Raw genomic sequence first — 13239 nt, forward strand, 5'->3', positions numbered from 1 at the left:
AATTACCAAGCCCAGCCCCTGTTCCTCTGTTCCCCCAGGACAAATCTGCAGTCAACATCCTTGAATCTGCAATCTAAGCCTCCACCGCCTAAGCAAGCATTGGTGTGCCCGGGCATATCTGCAGGTATTCTGGAGGGTGCATTGTAGGATCCAGATAGGTCAACCATTCATTTGCAGACACTGGAAGCTGGTAGCAATTGTTCAAACTGTCATTGAGTTCCACATAAGCCAGCTCACCTTCTTTTCTGTCTACTTCTTTCTGGAGGCTGAGTCTGAGGGCTACTTTCTTGTTGGAATTAGTGCTTGTTATCAACTTTTTCTGGAAAGGAACATTGAAATTAGGGTTATGTTATAGTTGGACATTTGCTATTAAATATAGACAGAGTGAAAGTTATCACACTTTTCAAGAAGCCTCATAACTTGACAAGGAGGAGAACTTTAGTACAATTTGTTTTACTTGGTTTTGTAAATGTATAAGCTACCCTTCAGTAGAAAGACTGCCAGAGCAATTTCCCTTCAGCAGACTCATTCTTATGGATGGATTGTTTAAACAAATTGTGTTGATCTGTGTGTTTTTTTAAAAAAAAACATTAATAAGCAATAACAGATATAACTAAACAATAAAATCACAAATCAGTAGCAAAAAAAAAATCACTAGTATACAAGAAAACATGCTGGAACATCTGGGCAAATGTTAAAAACAAGCATGTACACCTGGCACTGAGAAGATACCAGTCTTGGCTCTCGCCTCCCGGCAACCTTCTCTGGAGATGGTATGTCCTGTTGGGGTCCCCCGCCAATGGCGGATACTGCATAGGCAATATAGGCAACTGCCTATGGTGGTAAATCTTGGGGAGTAGCATCTTGGGATAGAGTGACACTTGATTTTTTTTTAACCTTTAAAAATGCCTCTGTGTAGTGACGGAGGCTCTGCCCACCTCCTAAACCATTACAGGAGGTGAGGTCGGGCACTGGAGGCAGGTGCAGAGACAGCGGAGAAAGAGGTCCTCACTCAAGCCTGGCCAACCCGCAAATGACACAGAGCAGGTGATTTTGGGCCTCTGCGCATGCATGCGCAGAGGCCCAAAATCGCCTGCTCTGTGTCATTTGCAAGTATGCTGGGCTTGAGTGAAGACCTATTTCGCCGCTGTTCTCCAGTGCCCGACCTCACCTCCTGTAATGGTTTAGGAAGCGAGCAGAGCCTCCGTCACTACACAGAGGCATTTAAAAAGGTCTTTTTTAAAAAAAGAATTCAGTTTCCCTCCCCCCGCATGCCCCCTTACTCTTGTCCCTGGGGTGGCAAATCTTTGGCTGCCTATTGGCGACAAAAAGATTGATCCGCCCCTGGTGCCATCCCTATTCCCAGTCACCACCAATAGCCTAAGATATTGGGGATCTGAGTCTTAGCTCAAATGAAGTGCAAAGTGTTCAGGAAAGTGTATGTGGAAGAAGACAGTCCTTCAGTTTAGACTTGCTGTTGGCATAATAGCTTTGGTCAACATTTTATACCAAAAGAAATATCACTCTTAAGAACTTAAGTGTGATATCTCCATGGGAAGATATCAGAAATGTCACTCCCGAAAACTTCAGTGATAACAGCTGTATGGAGATGTAAGAAGAAAATGTGGCCATAACTGATTTGAGAACTTGTTCATCCTCCCCCAAGAGCCCTTGTTCTTTATTTTGCACTGATGGTTTCCCTTGTCTGTTGTTATCTGCTATCAGGACAAAATACTTAATTCTTGCTTCTTTGTCTCTAAAAAGAGAATTTAAAATGTCAGTGGTTTGTTAATCAAAAAGTACCTCTTCACAAAGACACTGTGTACTACTTTGGGAGACACTATAGGATCACTTTTTCATGCACTTGCTTGGATTTCACCCTGCATGGGCAAGAACGTTTTAAACTGACCTCCATTCTAAACTCAGCAACATGGGAGAACATCAAGTTCCTTTTTTTATTGTAATAAACTGCCAATTACTGTATCTGCAGTAATAAGCAAATAATCTACCCCATCTGAAAGTTTCAAAAATCCCCTTCACTGTAGAATCTAAAGAAATATGGAGTAATAGAGGATGGATTATTGCTATGTATGCCAGAGTGGCATTGTTGTTTTTAGTTCATGTGTTTTGGACCTTTTCAGCTCATATAGGTTTTGGAGTGGTAGCTGTTGAGCAGAATTTCTGCAGAGCCCTTGTAGCAGTAAGAAACAGTTGCATTTTGAGGTGTAAATCCATGGATTTTCCCTGCTACCAACACCACATTTCTGAGGATGGGAGTCCTTGAGAGTTTGGAAGAACCAGCAGGGAGTATGGATCTTTTCTCAGATGCTGCTACTAAGCGGTCTGAGATAAGCCCTAATTGGAACCTCAGCAGATCCTGTGCTAAAATGGCTGCTCTGGGATACATGGAAGAGTTTGTTGTTAGTTAAGCTGCTTCCAACGATTCATATGCAGACACTTCCCATTTATCTTGATTCAAACAAAAATAGATGTGAGACTGAGGGCCTCCATGTAGGCTCTACAGTCCCTTTTTCTATCCTCTTTTTGTATTGGCAGAGCCTCAGCTGCAGTGGGTTGAGCTAACTGAACTCAATCCTTCACTGTCCAGACCTCCTTTTCCTCACTGAGCCTGGTCTCTCCAGAGGATCCAGGCAGGCTCCCCTTCTGGCTGGCCTGCATCATTGAATGCTGGCGGTTTAAATAGGGAGGCTTTCTGGGTCACTCCTTTATTAACCTTTCCTGCACGGTTTACCCCATTGCATGACTCCGGAGTCTTTCCCTGGTTCCAGTTAGCTGTTGCCCTCTTCTTCCTGTTCAACCACCCCCTCCCTGGCTGCTCTAGCTGTCGCTTATCTGTGTCCACTGTTTCTCCTAATGTTGGCCTTCTGATATCATTTGGCCATGCTGGAGGATTCACCATGTCTACGTAATCAGCACTGGTGGAGCAAGCTGGGAGAAGTGAGGTTCGGCGGTTGTGCTGATTACTGTGTCCTACTCTAGATCCCCCGGGAGTATAGACTTCACCTGTTAGACCCCTCCAGATGATGAGGTGAACAGAATGGATAGCTGGACACAGGTCTTCCTGAAAAAAAGCAAGCTATCCTTTTGACTGCTTGTAGGGCCCAGGCATTTGCCTTAAAAAGAGCACTCATTGCTCTTGCTTTACCAAAGACTAAAAACATTTGAAGTACTTGTGGGATTACTGAAGCTTCATTTTTCATCAACGCCATCAGTCATTGTACAGAGCTTTAAATTTCACAAACAAATTCAACAACCTGGAGAAGGCATTTCTGTTTATATGACAGAGCTGTGTAATCTCTGTCAACACTGCAAATTAAGCACTCCAATGAAGCCTCCTGTCTGAACCGAATTTGACATTTGAAGTGCTCAAGAAAAGACATTAAGCCAGTAGGACTGTGTTACTACATGTTACAAAAATCAAGGGGGCAGCACCTAGTGTAGTCACTGTCCATATTGAGCAGACTGAAAATTCTGAGCAGCAGAGCTAGCAAAACATAGGAAACTAGTATTTTTAAGCCCGTTATGATAACGGGCGCTAGCTTTCTATCCCGTCTTTTCTGTCTCTCTCTCTCTCTTTCTGTCTCTCCCCCCCCCCCTTGTCCCCTCTCTCTTTTTGTTTTTTGTTTTGTTGTTGTTCTCTGTTTTTGTTCTTCCTTATTTTGCTTTTACTTTTTTTGGGGGGGGGTGGATGAATAACGGCCAAAATGGCCCATGAGAAGGTGGCCGCCCCCGCCTATCGCCCTCCCGCGCACCCAGCTGCCGGAGCCCACCTTACCCGCTCCAGCCCGAAGGAGAAGAGAGGAACTCGGAAACAGAGCTATTCTCTGTGTTAAGCTGCTGCTTATACTGTCGCAATGGACGCAATAGGCGTCCTTTGCGTCCATAGCGGCAGTTTGAGCAGTGACTTAGCACAGAGAGGAGCTCTGCTCGTGAGCTCCTCTCTTTTCCCTCGGGCTGGAGCGGGTGAGGTGGTCTTCAACAGCTGGGAGGGCGATAGGCGGGGGCGGCGACCTTCTCATGGGCCATTTTGGCCCTTAATCTTTTTTTGGGGGGAGCGGGGAAGGTGATTTTGGGCAGCTGGGAGGGCGGGTGAGCAGGCGGCGGCGGCTGTGAGTGGGCGGGAGCCTCGTTGGCGGCTTTGCCGCCACCTCGCCCAGCTTCATTTTGGGCAGCTGGGAGGGCGGGTGAGCAGGCGGTGGTGACGGCTGTGAGCGGGCGGGGGCCTCATTGGCGGCTTCGCCGCCACCTCGCCCAGCTTCCCTGTCCCCCGTCTCGGTCTTCCCCCGCCGCCATTGCCCTCGCCTTTTTCAGGGCGGCCGCTTCTGGTTGCCTCGGCCTCCTCTCGCCGTGCCACAGCTCATGGCCGAGGCGGCGGCTCCGCCGCCGCCTCGGCCACTTTCCCCCGCCGCCACACACCGGCTAATGGCCGCCCGTGGCTGTGGGACACTGGTGTCTGAGGTCCTGTGTCCCTTGGGCTCTTCTGGGCCTGCGCTTTGCGCAGGCCCAGAACAGCCCAGGGAGGCAGGGACGCAGATCCCCAACGTTCCAAAGCCACGGCCACTCACTTAGCCTTTTATTATATAGGATGCACCCTCCAGAATACCTGCAGATATGCCCGGGCACACCAATGCTTGCTTAGGCGGTGGAGGCTTAGATTGCAGATTCAAGGATGTTGACTGCAGATTTTGCAAGAAGAAGGGTCACCTTAAATGTGTATATCATTCAAGTCCATCAGCACAAAGCCAAGGAACAGAAACAAGGATTTTTCTTCATGGACTCTGCGCATCACATGTGTGGGATTTGTGCCTGTGCAGAGACCAGCTTCAGAACCTTCTAGAAATAAAGAGAGAACATTTTTGGTGGTAGCCCCACCCCCTTATGTTTCTACTCCTGGCCGTCCCATCTATCTCTTCAGTTGTTTGACAACTACCGCAAAAACTGTACTGCTTGCACTACTTTGAACCTAAACACACACACACTTACCTTTTTGAGTTATCAGTTTGAAGGAAGTACCCCTTTTCTTACTATTTTTTGTTTAATTCTACCTTTCTATCCTCTCGTTCTTTCCTGCTTTGGTTAGCATTTTTACTTCCAACCAACGCCCCCCCCCCCGCTCATTTGCCTAGTTTATGTCTAGCAGGATCTTTTTCAAACATGTCTCTTGCACAGCTAAACTGCCTACCTCCAGTAAGCATGTGAAGTGCATGTTTTGCTTGGGAGAAGGACAGAGGGTTGAGGCGTGCCTTATCTGCTAAGGCTTCACACGCCAAGCACATCACAACTGAGCCTCACAGCTCCATTCCTCCCTCTGGGAGAAAGCTCTTTCAGCCCAACCCTCCTTGCCTATTGGGATTGCCAATACAGCATCACCAAGAATGACTTCTGATGCACTCCTTCTACCAGCACTTACTGCCTCTGCCACATCCAAGATGATCTATGAGCCCCCTCCCCCACTTGCCGGTACGGGCTCTACATTGGTCTCTACAGCCTTGGCAAGCCAAATGCATTTGGGTTCGACCACTACCACCAAGCCCATTGCCAAGCCCAATCAGACAAAAACAAAACTTAAAGTTAAGGTCACCAAAAAAAAAATGCTTATTAGCTGCTACCTCTAGTTCAGAACCTACAAAAAAGATGAAAAAGAGGAAGCATTCTGCCCTAAGGAGGAAAAAGAGAAAGCATCCCCTAAATCAGTGGAGGCCCCTTCGGTGCCTGGTCGACCCCTGGATGCAGTGCCCTCTCTACTCCAAATCTGAGCCACCAGAAATACCACTGGATGAGCCGTTTGACCCACCAGACTTTGATCCTGACTAGGGATGTGCCCGGACTGGTCCGGAGGCCATTCTAAAGGCCTCCAGAATGGTCCGGACCTGGGTGGTTCGGGTGGAGGGTTGCTTTAAGGGGGGGTTTACTTACCCCTCCTGCCGCTTTCCCCCTCCGGCGCCCGTAATTTTTCTAGTAATTGGGGCAGCAGGATGCCTCCCTGCCGCCCCTTCCCTCGTTTCACTGCTAAAGGCTCCCAGAAGTCTTCTGCGTGTGCGCACATCACAAAGGGGGCGAGTCCAAGCTGAGGCGCCCTTGGTAAGGGGCTCCGTTTTGCACTCATTACTGGTCCCTAGTGCCCGCGTCCCAGCCTGAGGGCGCGGATGGAGTTCCTGACAAGGAAGAGACGCGCTGGGACGCGGGACCCTTCTTCCTCCCTCCCCTCTCCTCCTCCTTGCCTCATGCTGGACTTGGTCTTTCTGGAAAGGGCTTTTGACTGTGTGTGTTTTCTGTTCCGAGCTCCCTCAGGCGGCACTTCCCTCTCTCTTGCGTCGCTTGGAAACTTTCTTGGGTTTCGTTCTGTCTTTTGTTCTCTCTCGCTCCCTTTGCTGGGGGCCCCGGGTTCTGGTGCCTGCCAAAGCGGAGAAGGAAGGAAGAGAGAAGCAGGGACTGCGCACAAGTGGAGTTTGGATGGGGCGGGGAAGGGGAGTGCTTTCCTCTCTTGGTGCCAGATCTGTGCATCTTAGCAGCAGTGCTCTGTGGAAACGACACCCACTCTGCCACTGCTGCTAAGTATAGCTCTTGTCTCTGAGACTATGGAGAAAGGAGACGCTGAAGGAAGGACAACACAAGGGAGGGAGTGGCGACGCCTAGCCTGTTGTCGCGCTGCTTCAAGTAAAACCGACCAACTCCTTGAGTTAGACAAGACAGCGATGTTGAACCTCACATGAACCTTCCACCTCCCTTCTACAGCCTTTCTTTCTCTTCAAGTACTGTGGTGGTGGCTACAACTGAGGAGATAGACGGGATGGCTAGGAATAGATACATAAGGTGGTGGGGCTACCACCAAAAATGTTATCTCTATCTCTAGAAGGTTCTGAGCTGGTCTCTGCACAGACACGAATCCCACACATGGGATGCACAGAAGACCACTAAAAGAAACATTTTTACAGCTAAAAAAAATGTTATTCATACCAGCTAGCCAGTGTTCTCTCTAATTTTTTTCATCTGTGTACGGAATGAGTTTTATTCTGGGTGGCAGTATCAAGGCAGTGTGCGTGCACATGCATTCAGAGTAGGGCCTTCCTGATTCAACCTGAATAGGATCTAAAATTTACTGAGCGGACATAAAAAAAACTTGTGAGCACGCGCACATGTGCATGACTTGCAGGGATCCTCAGCGTTGGGCCCCCAGATGTTATTGGACTTCAACTCCCATAATCCCCAACCAAAGGCCACTGGGGCTGGGGATTATGGGAGTTGAAGTCCAAGACCATCTGGGGGCCCAACGTTGAGGATCCCTGACTTAGAGGAAACACTGCACCTAGCCTCATGTTAACTTGATTGTTCACAGGCTGGTGAACCCCAGGAGCTGTAGCACATTCAGAATGGATGTGGCAAGCAGCCTCAAGATGCTTTGAGATTTGCAACAGTACTCATTAATGGTCATAAGTACAAGACGAACTAATTAATGGTCATAAGTGCAAGTCTTTGTTTGCAGTATCCAGAATCAACAAGGATATCTTTCATTGCATCTTTTCAACCTCCTCCCAAGGTGTTGAGTCCATTGTTTATTCTCCATTATTACAATTAGCAGAAGGTTGCTTTTGATGGAAGCTGCAATGCAGATGTGCAGTATGGCTTCTTCAAAGGGAAGCATCCACTCATCATTGCAAAAGTGCAGCACAAGAATCTCTTAGGGAAGAACTGGTTTTCACCAGATTGCCCTACATGAAAAATTTGAGGATAATTTGAGGAAAATTTGTTAAAAGCTTGAACAGTGAGTTTATGAACGAGTTACACAGACCCAGTAAGATATACGAATTGTACCAGTACTGGAGTCGAATGGAAAGGTGAGACTGTGTGGAGACTACAAGTGCACTGTAAATAAGGTACTTAGAACTACCTTAACCAGTCAAGCAACTGGTTGCTATTCTTGCTGGGAGGGAAATCTTTGAGGAACTTTATCTGGTCCAAGTGTGCCAGCAGGTGGTTATCAATGATAATACAGAAGATGTCTAAACAGTCCTCACCTTTCATGGAGTACTCTGGGTTAGATGTCTGCAGTTTAGAATTTCTGTAGCCCTTGGAATGTTCCAGCATTTTGTAGAGTCTTTGCATTTTGGATGAAGCAAAGACATATTTCAATGATGTCCTGATTATGGGATCAACAGAAAACGAACTTGTTAAATGACTTTAAAGAGTTCTTTATTCATTTGAAAAGACAAGCGTGAAATCAGAACTACCAGTGTCCCATTCTCGGGCTATTGTATCAATGTTTCTGATATTCACCCCACCCCTAGATAAGATATCCATGATACACAACTCCAAAAACAAAGGAGGAGCTTCAAGCTTTCCTAGGGCTACCTAATTTTTACCATGTCATTCTTCTACAAAAGGTGACTATTACAGCCATTTTAAATGACAAATTCTGGGGAAAAGAATTTCTTAGCATTGGACTTGCCTGCATGAGGGTGCTTTCTTGGATGCCAGGAAATGATTGATTTAGGATTCTGTGCTTCTTCATTATTTATTTATTTATTGAAATATTTTATACCACCCAAAACTTACGTCTCTTTACAACAGAATAAAAACAAAGTAAAACATTCGTTAAGACAAAAATGTGTGTGGGGGGGGAACACACACACTACAACAATTTAAAAATTTTAAAATAATATTTTAAAACAGCATTAAAACCATTAAAACAACATTAATTAAAAGCCTGGGTGAAGAAATGTGTTTTTAAAGACTTTTTAAAAGCTTTCAGAATTGGGGAGGCTCTTATTTCACTTTGGAGCACATTACAAAGCCTCGGGGCAGCAACAGAGAAGGCCCATCCCTGAGTGGCCACCAGACGAGCCGGTGGCAGCTGCAGATGGACGTCTCCAGCAGATCTCAGTGGGCAGTGGGGTTCATGCAGAAGAAGGCGTTCCCTTAAATACCCATGGCCCAAACTGTTTAGGGCTTTATAGGTTATAACCAGCACCTTGTATTTTGCCCGGAAACATATTGGCAGCCAGTGTAGCTCCTTCAATACAGGAGTTATATGGTCTCTCCGAGATGGCCCAGAGACCAGCCTGGCTGCCGCATTCTGGACCAGCTATAGTTTCCAGACTACGTACATGGGCAGCCCCACATAGAATGCATTACAGTAATCCAGTCTGGAGGTTACCAGCAGATATGCCACTGTTTGGAGGTCATTCACTTCAAGAAACGGACGCAGCTGGCGTATCAGCTGAAGCTGATAGAAGGTATTCTGGCCACCGCCTCAACCTGGGACACCAGGGAGAGACTCGGATCCAGAAGCACCCCTAGACTGCATACCTGTTCCTTTTGGGGAAGTGTGACCCCATCCAGAACAGAAGTGGGGAAATGTGACCCCATCCAGAATTTCCAACATTATGATGGAAAAGAAACCAATGTTCCTTACCATTGATTCTTCACCTTATGGTGTTGGAGCTGTGCTTAGCCACAAATAGCCAGATGTCATAGAGGCACTATTTGCTTTCTATTCTAAGAGGTAGTCTTCCATGAAAAGAAACCAGGCACAAATTGACAAGAGAAGCCTTTTCTGTTATTGCAGGTATCAAGAAGTCCAACACTATCTCTGTGGCTGTGCCTTTGAAATTCGTACTAAGCACAAGCGTCTTTTAGGAATCTTTTCTAATAATAAGCCTACACCACTAACACTGTCGCCTCATGTGCAGCACTGGAGTCTTCTGCTTAATGCTTATGACTATACACTTGTCTACAAGCCAAGAAGAACAATAGCTAATGTTGATTATCTGAGTCAGCTATTACTTCAAACTCTGGATTTTGATGTGCCACCTGTGATCAAAGTTTCAATGCTGGAAGCCCTCCCAGACCCACCTCTTCTAGCTGATCAAATTGCAAGATTAACTGTTCAGAATCCCAGACTGGCTCATTTTTAAAAACTGGGCGTGGAAGGGTTGGCCCATTGAAAAACTGCCAGAGGATTTTGAGCCATTCAGGAGCCATTATGATGAGTTTTCTGCCCACAAAGATGTCCTCTCTGTTGTGAAAGAATAATAAAGTACAGTTGTGTGTTGAGGCCCTGTGTGATCTTGCATTTTTCCTGCTACTGATGCAGGACTTAGATGATTTGTTGTTGTTAATCCCACAAAAGTCAGCACGATAACATCAGTAGGTGTTGGTGAGCTGAAATCTGCTTTGCCGTATATAAAGAAATAAAGATCAGAAATAGAAAGTTGAACACAAGGGCTGACATGCTGTGCAACCCAAATGGCAGGGATGCTGCTGTGCGAGGGGTGCTGGGAGTGCACCGCCGCATCAGGAAGCTGAGTGGATTGGTGGAGGAGCAGGTACGAACCTGCTGTTCTCACTTTTAAAGGTGCCTGAACCGCCCTTTGAATTTGTGTGCGAATCTTGATTCATGCACATTCCTGTGAAATGGGGACGGTGGGACATGCAGTTCTGCTGCTGCAGACTCAGAAGTAGCAGGGCCACTGTAGAAAACTGGTGTTTGTGCTAGCAGCATTATGGCATGTTTTCCCGTTTGTGATGATGGGGATGGATATGGTAATGCTGCCAGTGCAATCACTGGTTCTCTATAGCAGTGCCGCTGTTTCCAAGTCTGCAGCAGTGGCACAACAAGTCTCACTGTTGCTTTTAGGACTGCGCATCATTTCAGCCAAGGTATTTACTAGATATTTAATCATCTCAGCAAGGAAAGAGTTATATATTTGATCACATCAAGTGTCCAGAGACTAACAACTAAAACTCTTTTTTGTGTACATTAGAAAACATAAATATGTTTTATAGCTAAGTACTGTTAAGTGATTGCTGTTAAGAATTCTGTTTAATGCTGGTAACTGGGAAGTCAAACATTCCTTCTGACACAAGTGAGTTGAAGCAGAACAGGCCTAAATTAGCACTCTATGAGAGGGTAAGGTGCTCGGGATCTGGATTCCTAGATCCTTTAAAAAAAAGGCATCTCTAGACGCATATATAGATATATCTTTAGCGGATTAGGAGTTTGTGTAATTTTTCTTCCTTTCTTCTTGCTATTTATTAACACACACACCCCAATTTTCCTAGTTTTTATCTTTCAGATTGACTAATGTTACGATCTTACGACCGGGGATACAGAGGGACATTAAATGGGTACTATAGGTAGTGTGTGGTTGATAGGGCATCTTGTTTTTTGTGTTGTCTTAGTATGCCTTCATTTAAAAACAACAACACTGGTAAAAAATGTTAAAATATAATGATAGCATGTCTTTGTTTCTCAACAGGTGGCAGTGAAAGTTATTGATAAGAAAAGAGCCAAAAAGGACACCTATGTCACCAAGAATCTGAGACGAGAGGGACAGATCCAGCAAATGATTCGACATCCGAACATTGCGCAGCTGCTGGATATCTTGGAAACTGAAAACAGTTATTACCTTGTCATGGAGCTATGTCCCGGTGGCAACTTAATGCACAAGATCTATGAGAAAAAAAGACTGGAAGAGCATGAGGCACGCAAATATATCTGGCAGCTTATTCTGGCAGTTGAGCATCTACATCGTGCTGGAGTGGTTCACAGGTAAAGACATAGAACTATATTGTGGTGTGGTGTTTGTAGCGCTCAGTGCTTTAAAGTGTGAAGAGGAGATGCAGTTCTCCAAATACTCATGGTCATGTGCCGGGAACTTGGACTTTGTTTGTTATGCAGCCGCTTCGTTAGGCCAGATGTCAGCCATTGTTACACTCATGGAAAGCATGATTGTCCATTAAAATGTACATTGATACTGAATACAACATAAATAGTTAATTAAATATGCCTAGAGCCTTTGGAGTCAGGTTATATATAAATTAAATAAATCAATAATATGAATTCCTGAGCATACATTAGTTACTTCTGTTCACACCTCTTCTTTTCCTCTGGTGCTAGGTGAGTTTAGTTTCTTAGAGGAGGGCAGGGTTTTGAATGTGAATACATTAATGGTGAAATGGTTAATATGCCAGCTGCACTCATATATAGAAATTTAGCCACTGTTTTGCATAATCTTGTAGCTTTTCGACTTGACTATTGTGATGTTCTGCATACAGGGTTGCTCTTGAAAGTAGTCAGGTATTTCAGCAAATCCAAAATGTGGGAGCTTGGCTTCTACCAGAAGCTGACATCAGAGCTCATCTATATATTTAATTCTCTTAGTCGGCATGCGTGCCCAGGATTTGGTGGTGGAACTCTCGCAAGAGTTCCTGACATTGGGCGAGAGTTTGGAGCCAAAAAAAATGGCGGAGGATGGTGGTGGTGGTTCTCAAAACGGCCTGAGGAGGTGGCCTTGGCTGGCCACTGGGAGGTGGCAGCGGGACGGCCTGGCCTGGCCTGGCCAGGCCATCCCAGGTAAGGGGGAGGAGGCAGCGGCGGCAAAACCTGGCCTGGCCACTGGGGGCAGGAGGCAGCGGCGGGACGGCAGGCCAGGCCGTCCTGGGTAAGGGGGAGGCAGCAGTGACGGCAAAGCCCAGCCTGGCTGCCGGGGGTGGAAGGCGGTGGCCGGACAGCAGGCCAGGCCGTCCCAGGTAAGGGGGAGGTGAAGGTGGCGGCAAAGCCCGGTTTGCTGCTGGGGGCAGGAGGTGGCAGTGGGATGGCCGACGAGATGAGAAAGTGGAGGGGAAGCAGCGAAGAGACTGGAAAGGGAGTGAGTGGGAAAGAGAGAGTGGGGTAGGAGGGAGGGGGAGGGGCAGGAGGGAGGGGGAGGGGGCAAGAGAGTGGGGCAGGAGGGAGGGGGGAACAGCCAGGTCCAAATAGTGCACAGATGCTCTGTGCGGGTCAGCTAGTATAACACTAATTCATCTCCACTAGATACCAATTTGTTTAAATAAGATGCTGATTTTGACTTTTAAAGCCCCAAATAATCTGAGTCTTAGATTCCTATAGGGAGTATAGTTCTCTGATATACATCTCAGTGAATAAAATTATCTGGAGAGATGCTGCTTCAGGTGCTGATTTTGACCTTTAAAGCCCTAAAAAGCATTAGTCCATAGGAAGTGTTCTCTCCCATATATATCTCCCATTGATTAAGATCAACTGAAGAGATGCTGCTTCAGGTGCTATCACTGCTTGTGGTGAGGTTGTCTTTGGGTGAGGTTGTGCTTGTGGTGAGGTTGTCAAGAACAGGACTTTTTCATTGACACCTATACTGTGGAATCCACTTCCAAAGAAGATCAGCCAGGTGGATGGTGTTTTAATAATGTTGTTTTTCTGGT

At 46.4% G+C, this 13239-nt stretch overlaps 1 protein-coding gene across 1 annotated transcript in view; it reads left to right on the forward strand.

Annotated features, from left to right (window-relative positions):
- The window catches only part of HUNK (hormonally up-regulated Neu-associated kinase), a 100864-nt gene that overhangs the window by 31698 nt on the left and 55927 nt on the right, over window positions 1–13239 (forward strand). The window contains exon 2 of the mRNA XM_053310091.1: window positions 11280–11572. Coding sequence (XP_053166066.1) covers window positions 11280–11572 — 293 coding nt within the window. The remainder of the gene's footprint in view (window positions 1–11279; window positions 11573–13239) is intronic.

The sequence above is a fragment of the Hemicordylus capensis genome, chromosome 3 (assembly GCF_027244095.1).
Source record: "Hemicordylus capensis ecotype Gifberg chromosome 3, rHemCap1.1.pri, whole genome shotgun sequence".
NCBI lineage: Eukaryota > Metazoa > Chordata > Lepidosauria > Squamata > Cordylidae > Hemicordylus > Hemicordylus capensis.